Source organism: Podarcis gaigeae (assembly GCF_964106915.1).
Source record: "Podarcis gaigeae genome assembly, chromosome: 3".
Lineage (NCBI taxonomy): Eukaryota > Metazoa > Chordata > Lepidosauria > Squamata > Lacertidae > Podarcis > Podarcis gaigeae.
This window is the reverse complement of record NC_139680.1, coordinates 22057454-22073819: the sequence shown is the minus strand read 5'-3', so window position 1 is coordinate 22073819 and position 16366 is coordinate 22057454. Positions and strand designations below refer to the sequence as shown.

At 41.5% G+C, this 16366-nt stretch overlaps 2 protein-coding genes across 2 annotated transcripts in view; one reads left to right on the top strand and one right to left on the bottom strand.

Annotated features, from left to right (window-relative positions):
* MCPH1 (microcephalin 1) overlaps positions 1-16366 on the top strand; it is a 107854-nt gene that overhangs the window by 32283 nt on the left and 59205 nt on the right. The window lies entirely within an intron of this gene.
* Positions 1-16366, bottom strand: part of ANGPT2 (angiopoietin 2) — a 46775-nt gene that overhangs the window by 5655 nt on the left and 24754 nt on the right. The window contains exons 3-7 of the mRNA XM_083730500.1: positions 13762-13883; positions 9367-9599; positions 7339-7469; positions 2668-2769; positions 1855-2021 (exon numbers count right to left, since the gene is read on the bottom strand). Coding sequence (XP_083586626.1) covers positions 1855-2021; positions 2668-2769; positions 7339-7469; positions 9367-9599; positions 13762-13883 — 755 coding nt within the window. The remainder of the gene's footprint in view (positions 1-1854; positions 2022-2667; positions 2770-7338; positions 7470-9366; positions 9600-13761; positions 13884-16366) is intronic.

Below are 16366 nucleotides of genomic sequence, written 5' to 3'. Positions count from 1 at the left end.
GTCAGGTTGACTATCAAAATAATCTATGTTTCGTAAGTGAAACATGTTTTCAAACACTACGTTTTGTGGCTCAAAAACTTGGTTGCATTTCAAAAGGACCTATATTTGCAGACAGCTATCTTGTTCTGTAGAAATTGCTTTTTAATAATGTAAATGGACAAGGGCAGTGACCCATTTTGCAAAAGTTACCTTTATAAAGATTATATTGCCTTGATTTAAAAAAAAAATCCCTGCTGTAGAGCCTAACAATTTTCAGATGAGGAAATATTTACGTTGGAGTCAGAATGATATTTTGCTTCCTTATGAAGAAGAAACAGAAGCTTTCTTTAGGATATCGCTGTGACCCACAGAATGCTTAAGTGGGCTGTACCTAAGTAAAAACTAATGTCCTTGCTAGTAAATCTTTCTTTGTACTTCGTTTTTTAATATAAGCAGAACCCTGCAGACTCTAGTCTGTCCAGCCCAGCACCCTGTTCTCAGTGTGCCCAGTCAGATGCCCTTGGGAGGCCTACATGCAAAGACATGAGCACAACGGCACTCTTCACAATTGTGCTGCCCAGCAACTGGCATTCAGAGGACATAGACATCATATCTAGTAGCCACTCATAGTCTTACACCACAAATTCGTTGCTGGAACAGCTCTTGGGTTGGGGCAACTGGATAATATGTTTTAAACGGTTCTAATTTTGCTTCCTCTGTTTTGTTTTTGTTGGGTTGGTGTTGGTTAAATGTTTAGTTGGGGTTGGCAGTGACTTTAATTTGGGCATAACTGTAAACTGTTTATTGTTATTGTTGTTTTTAGTTTCTTTTAATTTATTGGTTTGTTTGTTGCTCATATAGGATACTTTGTTTTTTCATGCTTTATGTTTTGTTGTGTTTTTATATGTGTTGTAAGCCGCCCAGAGTGGCTGGGGAAACCCAATCACATAGGAGGCATATAAATTAAATTATTATTATTATTATTATTAATATTATTATTATTATTATTCATTTTTAAAGCCATCCATGTTGGTGGCCATCACTACATATGATGGATGCAAACTCCATTATTTAACTATACTTTCTTTGGTCTGTCCTTGCTCTTCCACTATTCCGCTCCATTGGATGACCTCAGGTTCTAGTTTCATAAGAGGGAAAACCTCTTGCTATCCAATTTCTCCACACTTCATAATCTATTATGTCCCCTTTTACTCTTCCTTTTTTTTCTTAAAACAAAAAGGCCCAAATGTTGTAACCTTTCCTCATAGAGGAGTCTCCCTAGCACCTTGATCATCTTGGTTCCCCTTTCCTTTTCCCCTTTTCCAACTCTAAAATGTCCCTTTTGAGGTGCAGCGAATATTATAGAATGGTACGTATGTACAATAAATTACCATGAATTCTTCATTGACTGTCAGAGCTAGTAAGGCAATGGAAAAGATCCTATGGTGATCTGTACTCAGTGACTGATGCCCGAACAAGGTGTATCTTTTTCCCAAACTGGGAAGGCTTTGAGTTTAAGTGGAGGAATTGCTTGACGCTTCCTCCTGCCCATTTCTCCACTCAAAATGCCCTCTCGGCAGGTGATTTTCCACCCATGGGGAATAGGCATGCTTCTATCTTCAAAACAATAAAAAGGAGCTTAGGATTGCAATCCTATACATGCATACTGGGGAGTAATTTCTGTTGAACTCAACAGGGCTTCCATCGGAAAGGCCATGTGTACAGGATTCTGCTGCATATTGCATTTCACCATTTCCCATTATCTTTCAAGTCAATATATTGGTTCCTTGTCAAATGGTTATAACATTAAAAAAACAAAGTAGCAATTAGGTTTATAGACGAGCAATGGTCTAGCTCTTTTCAGCGTTGACTTACCTGTATTTTAGTTCTTCGTTTGCAAGATAGAAATGTTCATATAAGGAATATGCCTCATTTGCTTCCCAGTCCTTCAACTGTATTCTAAGAACATACTGCTTCTGATTGGTTAGTTGGGAAACTAACTCATTGCCCAGCCAGTACTCCCCAGAAGGATTCCCAAATCCCTGTAATCCAAATTGGACATTTTAACTGTATTAGTTTTGTTTGACTCTGAAGTCAGCAGGTCACGCCATCCCAAAAAATAAAATGTTACGGTTGTCAATCTGTCATCACATAAAACACTTCGCAATGCCAAAATTTCTGGGTCTTTCTATTTTTTTGAGAAGTAGATTTCAACAAACGTAAACTTAGGAGTCTGGAAACAAAATGGAACTTTGTTCTTGCTAACTGTGGGGCAAAATGCCAGTGGAAATATCCATTAATATTTTTTTTTTAAAAAAAAAACCACCATAAATTAAACATCACCATGTTAATAGCCAATGTGTGGGCTAAAAATTCCTTTTTAAAACACAGATGCCTCTCATGCAGTAACATAAGGCAGGTAAGATTGCTCTAGTTTCACCCGAAGAAAACGCCTTATTACATAGATCTAAGTTTTATAATTCATGTTAAACATCCAGAGCTTAGCTACTGGGCCTATGGTTTGCCTGTAGAAGACCCTAGTTTCATCCTCCTGCCTTCTCTGGTTAAAAGGAACTTAGGTCCAGAGCTATGAAAGATCTTATAACCTCCAATTGTGTGGGTGACCTCAGTTATAATCAAAGCTATTCAGAAGTTAAATTGTTCAAGATTATGGCAGTTCTGCCTTACCGCTTTGTACTCCGCCCACGTCCGGTCAAAGTCAACTTTGCCGTCTGAGCGTCGCTGAATAATCGTCCAACCTCCTCCGCTGGTCTCCATATCACAGTATGTCTGTCAGTACATACAAACATTGAAATTACTCACATTTCATTTGATTCATTCTATCTGATAGAAATTCTGGCAAAAGAAGCATTATTGTAAATGGGAGGAGGGAATAGGAAGACACTTACTCGCTCATTTCCATAGCATTTTTGTTGTTGTAGTATTAATAGCTTTTACTCCAACTTTTATTCCAAAGAGCTCAAGGTGGCGCATACATGGTTCTTCCCCCTCATCCTTTAATCCTCACAACCATCCTGTGAGGTAGGCTAGGCTGAGAGTCCCCAGTGAACTTCTATAACTAAAATGAGCTGCTTGCTATGCAAACGTTGTTACCTTAATCCAGCAAGATAGATAACAAGTATGAACTCAAGGATGCTGTGGAGGGAGAAAAACTGCCCTGAGCATGCAGGGGACAAGTCCAAAGTGCTCCTGCACTAGTTGTATACAAATAAATGGTCCCTGTCGTATCAATCGTTCATTTGAAAGTTGAAGGGGAATTGTTGCTTTCTACTTGCCGCCATTACTGGCAAGTAGAAAGCAACCAGTAGTGATGTATGGAAGTGAGACCATAAAGAAAGCTGATCGCCAAAGAATTGATGCTTTTGAATTATGGTGCTGGAGGAGACTCTTGAGAGTCCCATGGACTGCAAGAAGATCAAACCTCTCCATTCTGAAGGAAATCAGCCCTGAGTGCTCACTGGAAGGACAGATCCTGAAGCTAAGGCTGCAATACTTTGGCCACCTCATGAGAAGAGACGACTCCCTGGAAAAGACCCTGATGTTGGGAAAGATTGAGGGCACAAGGAGAAGGGGATGACAGAGGACGAGATGGTTGGATAGTGTTCTCGAAGCTACCAGCATGAGTTTGACCAAACTGCGGGAGGCAGTGGAAGACAGGAGTGCCTGGCGTGCTCTGGTCCATGGGTCACGAAGAGTCGGACATGACTAAACGACTAAACAACAACAACAACAACTTGCCGCCATTATTTTCCTTATTGGTCTCCATTATTGCCCTTAAAACTGCCTATGCTAACCATCTAGTCCAGGCATAGGCAAACTTGGCCCTCCAGATGTTTTAGGAATACAGTTCCCATCATCCCAGACCGCTGGTCCTGTTAGCTAGAGATGATGGGAGTTGCAGTCCCAAAACATCTGGAGGGCTGAGTTTGCCTATGCCTGATCTAGTCTGATGCGGAGGTTTCATGAAACTTAGAGATTCATGAATTCACAGAGGCCTCTCCAACAGATAGGCAAAGGAAACTTGTTGCTGCACTACAATTCCTATCCTACCTGTCCATTAGCTTTGTTGGCTGAGGCTGATGGGAGTTGGCATCTGTAGGGCTGCAGATTGTGTTGCAATAAAACCATATTCCTGAAATGGTTAAAATGTTAGCTAAAGTCTCCTTCCATCAGATCCTGTATTTTGCTGCCAATTTTGGTTTCCAAAACACTTCTGTTTTCGTTTTGTTTTTGAAGGCCTTTCTTTGTCGCTCTGGGGGAGACCTACATAATGCTGAAAACTAAGGAGCATTATTAATGGACAGAAGCCTATATAATTAAGGATTAGATTAGGTAGATCGTGGTAGATGGAATGCATCCCCTTCAAAAAATGCATGACTAATTCTAGTTCAGGAGGTTATTTACTATGGCCCTTCAGTTTCCTCAACAGAATTGGTTTGAACGTTTCGGCTACTAAAAGGCGTAATTTAGTATTTAAAAGGGCAAGGGTTTTCCAAATGGGTGTTGCACTGAAAGAGTAAACAACCATAGGATTCACAAAATCATTGAAGTGCACAAAGAACATTTTGGCAACAGAATGTATAGAAATTCTATGAAACGGGAGGCCAGTTAGACTCTAAACAACCACGTGCTCATTGAGATTTTGGCTATGTGCTTTTCAAACAGCAGCCCTCCCTGGCACCAAGCAAAGAGTTTTTGAAACTTCTGCCGTTTGTGGTGTGGCATGATGGTGTGTTATTTCTTTGGGGTCCCACTAACCTGCCTCAAGCTATTTTTCAGTTGCATGTAGTAGGTAAATATAATATGGCCCTTAAATGATTATTGTTTCTTAAGATAGGGGAGAAATGAGATCACTTCTAACAACGGTACAGTGGTTTTTTGCCTTGTCAGTTTTTAGCATGTCAGTTTTACACTGTGCTTTCCAATGAAAGCTTGCAGGGGGGAAAACAAGCCCAGTAAAATACATTGTGCAGCAGTGTTTATAAGTCTCTTGAGAATTTAGAGTCAGCATCGAGAGGAAAAAGATCAAAACAGAATAAACGCCGAGAGGAAAAAGATCAAAACACAAACAGCCAGAGTCTAACAAATGAAAGGCAATTCTGTGTCACCGCTCACAAAGTAAGTAAAATAACATCAATAACCCCTGAAATAAATGGCAGTTTGAGATAATAATTTGGACATCTATCCCAGCCTACAAAAATGTCACCCATATTTTCTCTATTGATGTAATGGTAGCAATTCTGCAGCTTCCATATGCAGTGATACCCACCAGGACTGCTTCTGCAAAACTTCAATTTCCAAGGGGTGCTATAGGTGGCTCCATGTAAACTGCACTAAAATGAATGAAGGCAGTGCAATAATAGTGTTTGATGGATTGCACTCCTAAGGCTGTGATAATCCATTAAACTTCTTCTGCAAATAAGAGTCAGTATGATGAAGTCTAAACACTATAATCATTGTATTCTATGTAGCAGGTCTGGGAATAAAAATAGCATCATCAATCATACTGCCTAATTACTGGCCTAACAATGACCCTGATTTTGGGTGGGTGTTTTGTTTTGCTTTTTTAAAAAAGAGCTCTTTACAGAAACATAGTAAAACAGTGGTATGCAGAAACCTGACGATTACTTGAAATATGTAGAGCTGACATGTTCCACCACAAGCCTGTTGACTGACGTGTAAGATACTGAGGCTATTGAAATCACTTACAAAACTGAGCAGATATCCAAGTGCAGAATATTGAAACTACAGTGCTAAAAGTGGTTTATGTTTGACACAGTGAGAGCCAATGTGGACCAGATGTTTCTAGTGTACTGTCCACCCAACTGCTCAACAATCTCCCTTACCAAGCTGGCAGAGGTAGGTTCAGCGTTGGGGTTGGAGAACCCTTTCACAGTGTTGTTGAGGGTGGGGGGAGGCATCTATATCCATGTCAAAACTGCTTCAGATGGGTCATATCAGGACTTCATGGCCTCCACGATAGCTATGCGGCTTTTTCAATACATCAGTGGTGCAATACATGTAACTGGTCATACCCTCAACCTGGTCTTTGCCACAGAGCAGAATGGAAATACTCTGTTGATTGTGTGTGTGTTCACTATGAATCCATTGTCACCATCATCATTTTATTATTTGCACCCTGACCATCTGACTCAGTTGCCCCAGCCACGCTAAGCAGCTTCCAACAGATATATATAAAAATAAAATAAAACATCAAACGTTATGTTTGATGCCTTTGGATGTCTTCTAAAAGTTGTATAGTTATCTCCTTGAAATCTGATGGGAAGGTGTTCCACAGGGTGGGCACCACTACCGAGAAGGCCCTCTGCCTGGTTCCCTGTGACTTCACTTCTCGCAGTGAGGGTACTGCCAGAAGTCCCTCAGACAGACCACTCTCTGGTGAGGTTTGGGCTAAATCTTCAAGTATGTGGGACCCAGTGAGTTAGTCTGCTTTTGAAGACTGCTGGTATCTGACAGATTCCTGAATGCTCTGGGGGATTCTCCGGCTGACACGTCTGGCACTCCTGTCGAGACTCTTGTTTCACTATGAAATGGTGAGCTGCATAAAGCTATTGAGGGAGTATTTCCCCTTCCCATGTTTTCTTAATTTGTTTGTTCCTCAGCTTCTTGGCCTCCTTCAGTGTATGAATGTGTTGTGAATTTGCAGAAGGGGTGGGGCCATCAATCTAGCTAGGTAAAGGTAAAGGTAAAGGTACCCCTGCCCGTACGGGCCAGACTTGCCAGACTCTGGGGTTGTGCGCCCATCTCACTCAAGAGGCCAGGGGCCAGGGCACTTCCGGGTCACGTGGCCAGCGTGACATCGCTGCTCTGGCAAGCCAGAGCTGCACACGGAAACGCCGTTTACCTTCCCGCTAGAAAGCGGTCCCTATTTATCTACTTGCACCCGAGGGTGCTTTCGAACTGCTAGGTTGGCAGGCGCTGGGACCGAGCAACGGGAGCGCACCCCGCCGCGGGGATTCGAACCGCCGACCTTTCGATCGGCAAGCCCTAGGCGCTGAGGCTTTTACCCACAGCGCCACCCGCGTCAATCTAGCTACTGAAGAAGAATTAGATGGGGACAACTATACATCATAGTGGTCAACAAAGTTTGCAACTGGACAGTCTCCAGACTGTTGATCTACATAAGGATGGACACGGAAAGCATTCTTAGCACTCTTTCATAAGACTACTGCTGTTGTTGCATTTTCCTTTTCTAAATTGGAAAGCGGAGTTTCATGGGGAGTTTAAAAGTACTTAAAACTGACACAATGATATTGGGGGGGGGGAATTTGAAGGAGGATCTGGTCCTGCCTAAATTTAATCAAGAGAATGTTTTACCTTTTTCGCATCTCCTGTGTTTGGCACTGTTAATGTGTAGACACCACTGGTTGTCAGTCCTGCTTTGAATGCTTCAGCACAGTCCTTGAAACTGATGTGTTCTCCTCCAGTTTCCAGAGCATTATTGGATGCTGAAAAGCAAGTACACATATTAAGCATATAATATAATTGCATTCAAATGGCCATTGTATTTGAAAAACCTCTAAGAAAACTTCTACAGAGCTGACTTTAGCTATGTACTATTCTCTCCTCTGCCTCATTTGTTCGAAGCCTTTCAGATTGTTTACCTTTTAGATCTGCTTCATAAATTTGGTTTCCTTAAAGTACAAGGTTGCTTCCAGCTTTTTAATTGTTTTTCCACACTCCTCTGATAGTTGACACTTTTAGAAGCGCCCCCCCCAACACTGGCAAGTGTTCAGGATTTTATTTTTTTCCCACATCGGTGCTGAGGCTAACACAGCTTGTTTACTTGTTTGTGCACTAACTTAGGAGATAACATCAGCAGAAACACGCAGAGTTTTGGAAATATGCTTAACAGGCTATCTTTAGGCCTTTGAGGACTGTATTGTCCTGTATAAGGCATGGTGGTTTTGCTTAAAGAAGAAGAAGAAAACATTCTGAATTGGTTCTGTGTTTATTATGTTTGCGAAACTATATTTATAATTACCGTATTTTTCGCTCTATAAGATGCACCAGACCACAAGACGCACCTAGTTTTTGGAGGAGGAAAACAAGAAAAAAAATATTCTGAATCTCAGAAGCCAGAACAGCAAGAGGGATCGCTGCGCAGTGAAAGCAGCAATCCCTCTTGCTGTTCTGGCTTCTGGGATAGCTGCACAGCCTGCATTCGCTCCATAAGACGCACACACATTTCCCCTTACTTTTTAGGAGGGAAAAAGTGTGTCTTATAGAGCAAAAAATACGGTATTTGTAAATAGAAATGGACCTGCAATAAAATATGTGCAGTGAAGAATGCAGCATTCAGCTAGCCATGCCTTATTTCAGTCATCGTCCCCCACCCCAGTTTTCTTCCTTCTTCCAACAACCAGTCAGTATGCTCAGTCCCCATTGGGCTGCTGTGATTCCATTTTTCTTCTTCTTCTTTTTTGTGCTTCTGCAAAATATGCAGTTCATCAAGCATGCCAATACTGTCTTCATGTGTGTGGATGGTACTGTTTTGGCTACATTAAATAAACTCCACACTTGGGGAATGAGTTTGCTTGCGGCTTTTTTCAGCTGGAACTGCACCTCTCAGGTGGGCACCATTGCAATTCTAAGAGAAAGAATGAGTTCTGGCACCTCTTTTTCTAGAAAAATAGCACTGAATATATAGAATCATGGTAATTAATGATGGAGTAAAGGTTTGTTCATATCTTCTCAAGTTCTGAGGCCGTTAACAATTAACAGCAAGTAGCATCCCTGTCACATTTTAAACGTGTTACTTTCAATTCTGTGCATACTGCTTGGGAGATTTTGTGTAAAGCGTGGGAGCTAAACCTAATCAACCTCAGAGAAACCCCCTAGAATCACAAACGGGGACTGTGAAGGGCTTTAGTTGGCGTTAGCTGGGTCCTCCTCATTGCTGGTGTCACACAAGCTGGAAAAGACAGCCTCTGGCACCTCAAAGGGTTAATTTAATTCAGATTCTAGAGAGCAACCAGAATTGTCTTTGGCAGAAGTTAGTCCTCTGTGGTCACACTGTCATGGTGCCAGAGGCTTTGGCCTTGTGGGTGACCCACAGGCTTGTCATTCTCAGAATTACTATGGTATGAGGTTCGACACACACACAAGGAAGTGGGCTAACCAGATCTCACGCTGGTGCCAGGCTCAGAGTATCTTTGGCCCTCATCATTCCTTTCTTTCTTACCCACATGGATAGGCAACAAACTGGCGTAAGCCTACGCATACCTGTTATAATTATACTTTACACTTGGAAATAATCTGAGGGTCATTGCAGAGGTGGGGGAAGGCTCACCAAAAAGGAAATGGTTTCCCACTGCAGCAATTAGCGTCTTCTACTCCACTTACGGTTTGGTGTAGAAATCATAGAGAACAGGCTCTGCACAGTCTCCCTCAGATCGTGTTGCTGTTTTTGCAGGAACGAGTTGTTGGCTGTGGCCGTGGCCAGCTGTTTTTCTAGTTCTTCTATTGTGGAGTTCTGTCTGGACACGAGTGACTGGAGCTTATCTTTCTCATCTCTAATCGACTGTAACTGGGACGTATGCTTGTCTTCTATATCAATAACTTTTTTTTCCAGAAAGCTAAAAAAAATAGGGGGAAGAAAACACTGTTATTGTTTTAGCACTTTTACGTGGCTAAAGTGAAGGGAGGGGGGACAAAACTGAGCCAGCTAAGGAACCACAAGTTTCCACTGTAGGTTCTGGTCAGAAGTTACTTGCCATACAAAGTCTGGTGAGACACCCGAGTGCCTCTCCTGTTCCCCAGCTCCTAATGGTGAACAAAAAGTAAAGTCTTTTGCAAGCTTATACCATGGTTATTTGAACGTAGTATCTAATTCCCTGATCTGTTCCTTACAAATAGTACAGTGGTACCTCAGGTTAAGTACTTAATTCGTTCCGGAGGTCCCTTCTTAACCTGAAACTGTTCTTAACCTGAAGCACCACTTTAGCTAATGGGGCCTCCTGCTGCCGCCGTGCCACTGGAGCACGATTTCTGTTCTCATCCTGAAGCAAAGTTCTTAACCTGAAACACTATTTCTGGGTTAGTGGAGTCTTTAACCTGAAGCGTATGTAACCTGAAGCGTGTGTACCCCGAGGTACCACTGTAGTGGGTTTTGCGGTGGGAGGAGACCCACAGTGCCATGTTTCAGAGCAGGGTTTCTAAACTTGGATATCCACCTGGTTTTGGACTACAACTCCCTTCATCCCTAGCTAGTAGGATCAATGGCTGGGGATGATGAGAATTGTGGTGCACAAACAGCTGGAAACCAAAGTTTGGGCAACCCTGTGTTAGAAGAAACACATATTCCTTTGCTCTGATGATCTAAATTCTACAACATGAATGCATGATGTGAATTCAGTACAATATACACAATAGCCTTTTATTTTGGTCAACTCTGCAGCTTTTAATTTTGCTTAATTCTGCAACTTTCACTCTTTTGCATTATTTACTCCGATTCTGACAGCATACTGTAAAAGAGAATCGGGATCTGTGCAGGCCACTAAAGCCCTACCCCAATGCCTAGCAAATCTGATTCAACTGCCCCTCTGGCAGCTGAGATTCCAGCAGCCGTTGCAAACCTGCTTTCAAATGCATCTTCAGAACGTTGACGCTACACGGTTTTAGAACTGGGCAGGGGAAATGAAATTTGAGATTCTCACGATGCTGAATTCCGCAATCAATGCCATGTTTGGTTTTGCTGTATATGCATAAATCAAGCAGTCCTGCTGTATATGTCCTGCCCTGAAGACACCATATTTAAATAACTGCTGTTCAGCATCGATCGCGTGCATTAGAAGCTGTGTTGGACCAGCAGACCAGATTTCATTTTACACTTCTCCTATGTACGCTGAGAAAATCTTTCACAACTCAGGTCCCATAGTATACTTGTTCTAGCAATATTTGCTGCTTTTTCTGCATGTAGCGAAAGACAAGTGTATTCAAGTGCTATCCCTGCACTTGCCGCAATAAATCACATTGTAATAGTGAACCCATATTTTCTTTGCTCCCCTTGAGTAAAGTATCTTGTTTGCATAAAACAAACCTTGCAGGAGCATGCACAAATATAGCAAGGGAGTGAAGACAAATATGAAAACATGCCCTTTCCCTTCAGCACTCATGTTTACCAGAAATGAAAAGTCCTTTCAGCATAGGACTTCAGCTGAATCATACAACTTGGCTCATTTTACATTCAACCCCACATTGTACTGTTAGAAGCACAGGATGGCAACCCTATGATTCGAAACATATTTCATCTTCACTTCAGAAAACAATTCCCCTTTCTCTGTAATATAGCTGTTGACACATCAGCATCTCCCTGTGAGGACTGTTAAGCCGAACAGATGGGCTGAGTATGCATTTACCATTGAAAAATTGTGTCGGTAGCAGATCACAATCCAGTTTGGAGAACAGTAAGGTTGATTTCTCTTCCATGTGAGACTAGCCAACTGCAGATCACGCATGAGGCATATGCAGTAAGCAAAGTTCACAGTTCCCCCTCTTTTCTCCAGCTAGCCTAATGTGATCCCAGCTCAGCAAGAAATGTTAACAGTTCTGTTGGCCAGCTGTCATTCAAAATGTTCTGGGTAAACAAAAAGAGCCTCCAAGCCCTTTGATGTTGTATGCTGAGAATGGATGCAAGCAGGGATCATGTCTGGCTCTCACTTGATACAAAAGGAAGCCAAGAGTGGAATCAAATACTTATCTCTTTGGTGGTTTGAAAATCACAGTAACATTTTGCGGCATCCAGCGCAGCTGGACAGCCAGATTTTGCCTGGCAATCAAATAAGCTTTCTCATTAGGAATGAAGGGTGAGTTTCCCCCCCTTTTGGTGGGGGAAATGGTAAATAAAGGATATTTCAAATCCACCATCTTGTCACACCAGGTAGGTTTAGAATATGGCTCTAGCGAAAGACACACAGACAAGAGATGGATTGTTTTGTCATCTGATAGACAGGAACTCATTCTCATTATATTCCTTGGCACCTTTTGCTAAATAAATAAATAATGCTGCCTTCTGAATGGGAAATTATTATTATTATTATTATTATTATTATTATTATTATTATTATTATTTATACCCCGCCCTCCCCAGCCAAGGCCGGGCTCAGGGCGGCTAACAAGCAATAATAAAAACAAGTTGAATGAATACGACTTAAAAACAAAATTAAAATACAACATTAAAATATTGAAACATTAAAATATTAATATGTAGCCTCATCGCAGGAGGAGAAAGGAAAAGAAAAAAGAAAGAGGGAGAGGGAATCAAATTGGCTCCAAGCCAAAGGCCAGGCGGAACAACTCTGTCTTACAGGCCCTGCGGAAAGAAATCAGATCCTGCAGGGCCCTGGTCTCATGAGATAGAGCGTTCCACCAGGCTGGAGCCAGAGTTGAAAAGGCCCTGGCTCTGGTTGAAGCCAATCTAACTTCCTTAGGGCCCGGGACCACTAGGGTGTTGCTATTTATGGACCTTGAGGCTCTCAAGGCAATGGGATGCCTTTAATGAGCTCAAGACCTGATAGTCATTCCTCAAGTTGAAAGGAATTACACATGTAAGCTAAGTTGGCATCCATTGATTGCTTATTATTCTCTTACAGCTCCCATTACCCACCTGGCCCCCATGCATTTTTTTTAGACTGCAACTCCCATCACTTTAGCCACCACAACATTTGAAAGCTAGGGGTGATGGGGTTTGTGGTCCAAAATATATTGATGGCACAAGATTGATGAAGGCCATCTTTACAGTATTGCTGAAATGACTAATCTTTTCCAAATCGCATATCAGTTTTTGTTATTTGTAGTCCCTGCTTATCTGTAGGTAGGAGGAAAAGTGGGGACTTTAGTGAGGGTGAAGACTAAAAGCTACAGAGCTTTTGCAAGCAGGAGAGAACTTAGATTTTAAATGATGGTTATTTTCATTTCTTCAACAGGACCTATGTGCATGTCAGTTGAATTCTATATACAGTGGTGCCCCGCAAGACGAATGCCTCGCAAGACGAAAAACTCGCTAGACGAAAGAGTTTTCCGTTTTTGAGGTGCTTCGCAAGACGAATTTCCCTATGGGCTTGCTTCGCAAGACGAAAACGTCTTGCGAGTTCTTGCGAGTTTTTCCCCTCCCCCCTTTTTCTAAGCCGCTTAGCCGCTAATAGCGCTAAGCCGCTAATGGCCGTGCTTCGCAAGACGAAAAAACCGCTAGGCAAAGAGACTCGCGGAACGAATTATTTTCGTCTTGCGAGGCACCACTGTATTGCACACATGGTCTTGGGAATGAAGAATGTGGCCCCATAACTTCTGGCACATTTCAAATTCCAAGCATACAAATAATATTTCCTGGTGTTAAAAAAGTCATCTCCATTTCTGTTCATTGCTACAAAAGACTTGATGCTCATTTGAAATATCCTGAGGTCATTTCAATTCGTCATCTCATTATAGAGCCAGTGTGGTGTAGTGGTTAAGAGCGGCAGTCACATAATCTGGGGAACCGGGTTCGTGTCTCCGCTCCTCCACATGCAGCTGCTGGGTGACCTTGGGCCAGTCACACTTCTGTGAAGTCTCTCAGCCCCACTCACCTCACAGAGTGTTTGTTGTGGGGGAGGAAGGGAAAGGAGAATGTTAGCCGCTTTGAGACTCCTGAAGGGGAGTGAAAGGTGGGATATCAAATCCAAACTCCTCTTCTTCTTCTTCTGCTGGGAATAAAGCACATTTGAGAACAATAATACATTACCAGATAGGAAGAGTTATTACCTGTTTTTTTCTTGCAGTTTTCCTATCTCGCTGGTCTGATCTGAAATCTGCCTTTCTAGTTTGATAGTTGAAATTGAATGCGCCTGAAGCTGAAGCTCAAGCCTTGTTGTCTGATTCAGTACCTACATTTTGAGAAATGCAATTTTGAATCACATTAGAAATAATTCAGAATAATTTACAAATTAATCCCATCCTTAAACACCTAGACTGTCATCACTATTTACCTGAATGAAAGGAAAGCTAAAACCTCTTGAAGGTTTGATAAAATGTAAGTGACATTTACTTATGTCTATGTTTGCAGAAGACAAGTTGCAATATATGTGGGCCGTATCAGTCTTGTGTGTCGTGACCTGAGCTGTTCCCAGTTTTATGAATGACCAAAGGCACCCACAGTTGTAGCCTCCTGGATGTGACAGCCATTTTGTGGATGTGGTGGTGATTTTCTAAGTTGCCACACTGACTGGAGTCACTTCTGTGTCACTGTGGGTGTACCTGCAGATAGGGTTTGTTTTTCTTTTTTTTTATTAATCCTTCCATGGTTCCAGGTCAGTATGATATCCGCTGCTTATTCTTGAAGTCTCAAGAACAACATCTATTTTTAAGAATGAGGCAGCAAAATTGTCACATGGACTGTTGCTTAGCATTCCATTCTGCTGCATGCTCCTCATTGTGTTTTAAAATAACTCTTTTAATTCATCAGAATTTGGCTTCAGTTGGCAGGAGGAATTTATTACTCACATCCTTCATGTTGAATGGTCATTGAGGACATGTTTTCACACTTAAGGGTATTTCCAAAATGTTGCAGAGGAATTCATTCATTAATTAGAAAATATTACACACACACATACACACACACAATGCCCTTTATCATATCAAGTTCCGAGGTAACAGACAACACAAAATATTAAGAAAAGAGAAGATGAAACTTCAAAACGTACCAAAACTTGCACAATTAATTCACTAAAGTCTATTAAAATGCCTCAGAAAATCAAAATGGTTTTGCCTGGTACCTAAATTAAAGCCATGTTGGTGCCAGTGATCTTCTTGCGGGGACATTCCATCACTGAGGGTACACTGCCAAGGAAACCCTCTTCCTTAGTAATAATATTTGTCCCTCTGGTGAAAGAGGAACATAGGAAGGGCTTCTGTAGACTATCTTAAAGAGCAGCAACAGGTTGAAATGAAACACACACACACACTCCTGAAATTTGGGCCCCATACCATTTTGAATTTTAAAGTAGGAACCAACTCCTTCAATTGGGCCCCGAAATAAACTGACATCCAGTTCTGTTAAAACTGCTGTGATATGGGTAAATTAGGCTGCACTAGTCAATATTCCGGCAGTCTATGCTAACTGAGGCTCCTGAAGCTTCTGAGAACCATCTTCAAGAGCAGCTCCACAAATAACACATTGTAGTAACCCATTTGGGAGATAACCAGAGCGTGGATCACTGTGGCCAGAACTAGCGTCTTTGAAAGAGTAGTTCTTTATTTAATCCCCTTACATTGTTAATTAAACCCAGTACAAACCCAGTCACCAGCACAAATATTCAGCTTCTAAGCTAATGCTGACTATAAAAGCATTCTTCAGACATATAAGTTAGCGGTAATATGACATTACACATGGTTTGAAACTGATTCACACGAGTTTTCGGAAGCAATCAAACAAATGTTTCATTGACTCTGCTACTCACACTTTTGACCTTGGACCACTTTGGACATGAAAAATGGAATAAAGCGGGGATGATTTAGTATTGTTCCGAAGTAGAGATTTAAGTGTTTCCGTCTTTATAGGAAGCAACATTACAGTGCAAATATGGTAGTGATCTGAGAGTCATCGTGTAGCAGAACCCTTTCCTTGGTGTACTTAGTTTACCACATATGGTGAACTACTACGTTGGAAGAGCTTTTGAAAATATAACCCCACACCGTCAATATGAAATGGTGCATTCCAGAATTTTGTCACCTTGTTTTCGGTCCTGTATAGAATGCTTTTGGTTTTTATACTAACCAATCGCTATGTGCTAACGCTAGGTTTTCCTCCCCAACGACCCTTCACTTTAGTTTAAAAGTCTGGAAAATAACTGTAACTATACAGAAGCTCCACGCGAAAAGCTTACTTAGCTTATTCTAAGAATGTAAGGAGTTCTGAAATGAATTTATTATTTCAAAACATCTATATTGTTTTTTTGTGAATATAATAGTTTGCGGTTACTCCATAATAACCATATTTTTGGATGAGATCTGACTTGAAATCTAAAATGAAGAGCAATTTTTGTTGTTGTTCCAATCTGAGTATGGGAATGTATGTGTTCCCCACAATTGATTTGGGACTTGAACAACAACTTGAAAAAAATGTGACAATTTATTTTTCTTTGTAGCTTCCTGTTACTCCCTAACCTTTCTCCCACTCAGTTCAATCTTTTGATTTATCCTGCAACTAAATTATAACCACTGAAATGCTCAGGCTTATCCAAGTTCCATTGCAGACTATGCCTTGCATAAGGGGTGCATAACTTAGGTCACTCCAAGTTTTTGCAGCCTGAGTGCTGCAAATTGGACTCAGCTCTGAATTTTGATGCTAGTTCGGATCAGAACTTCTCGG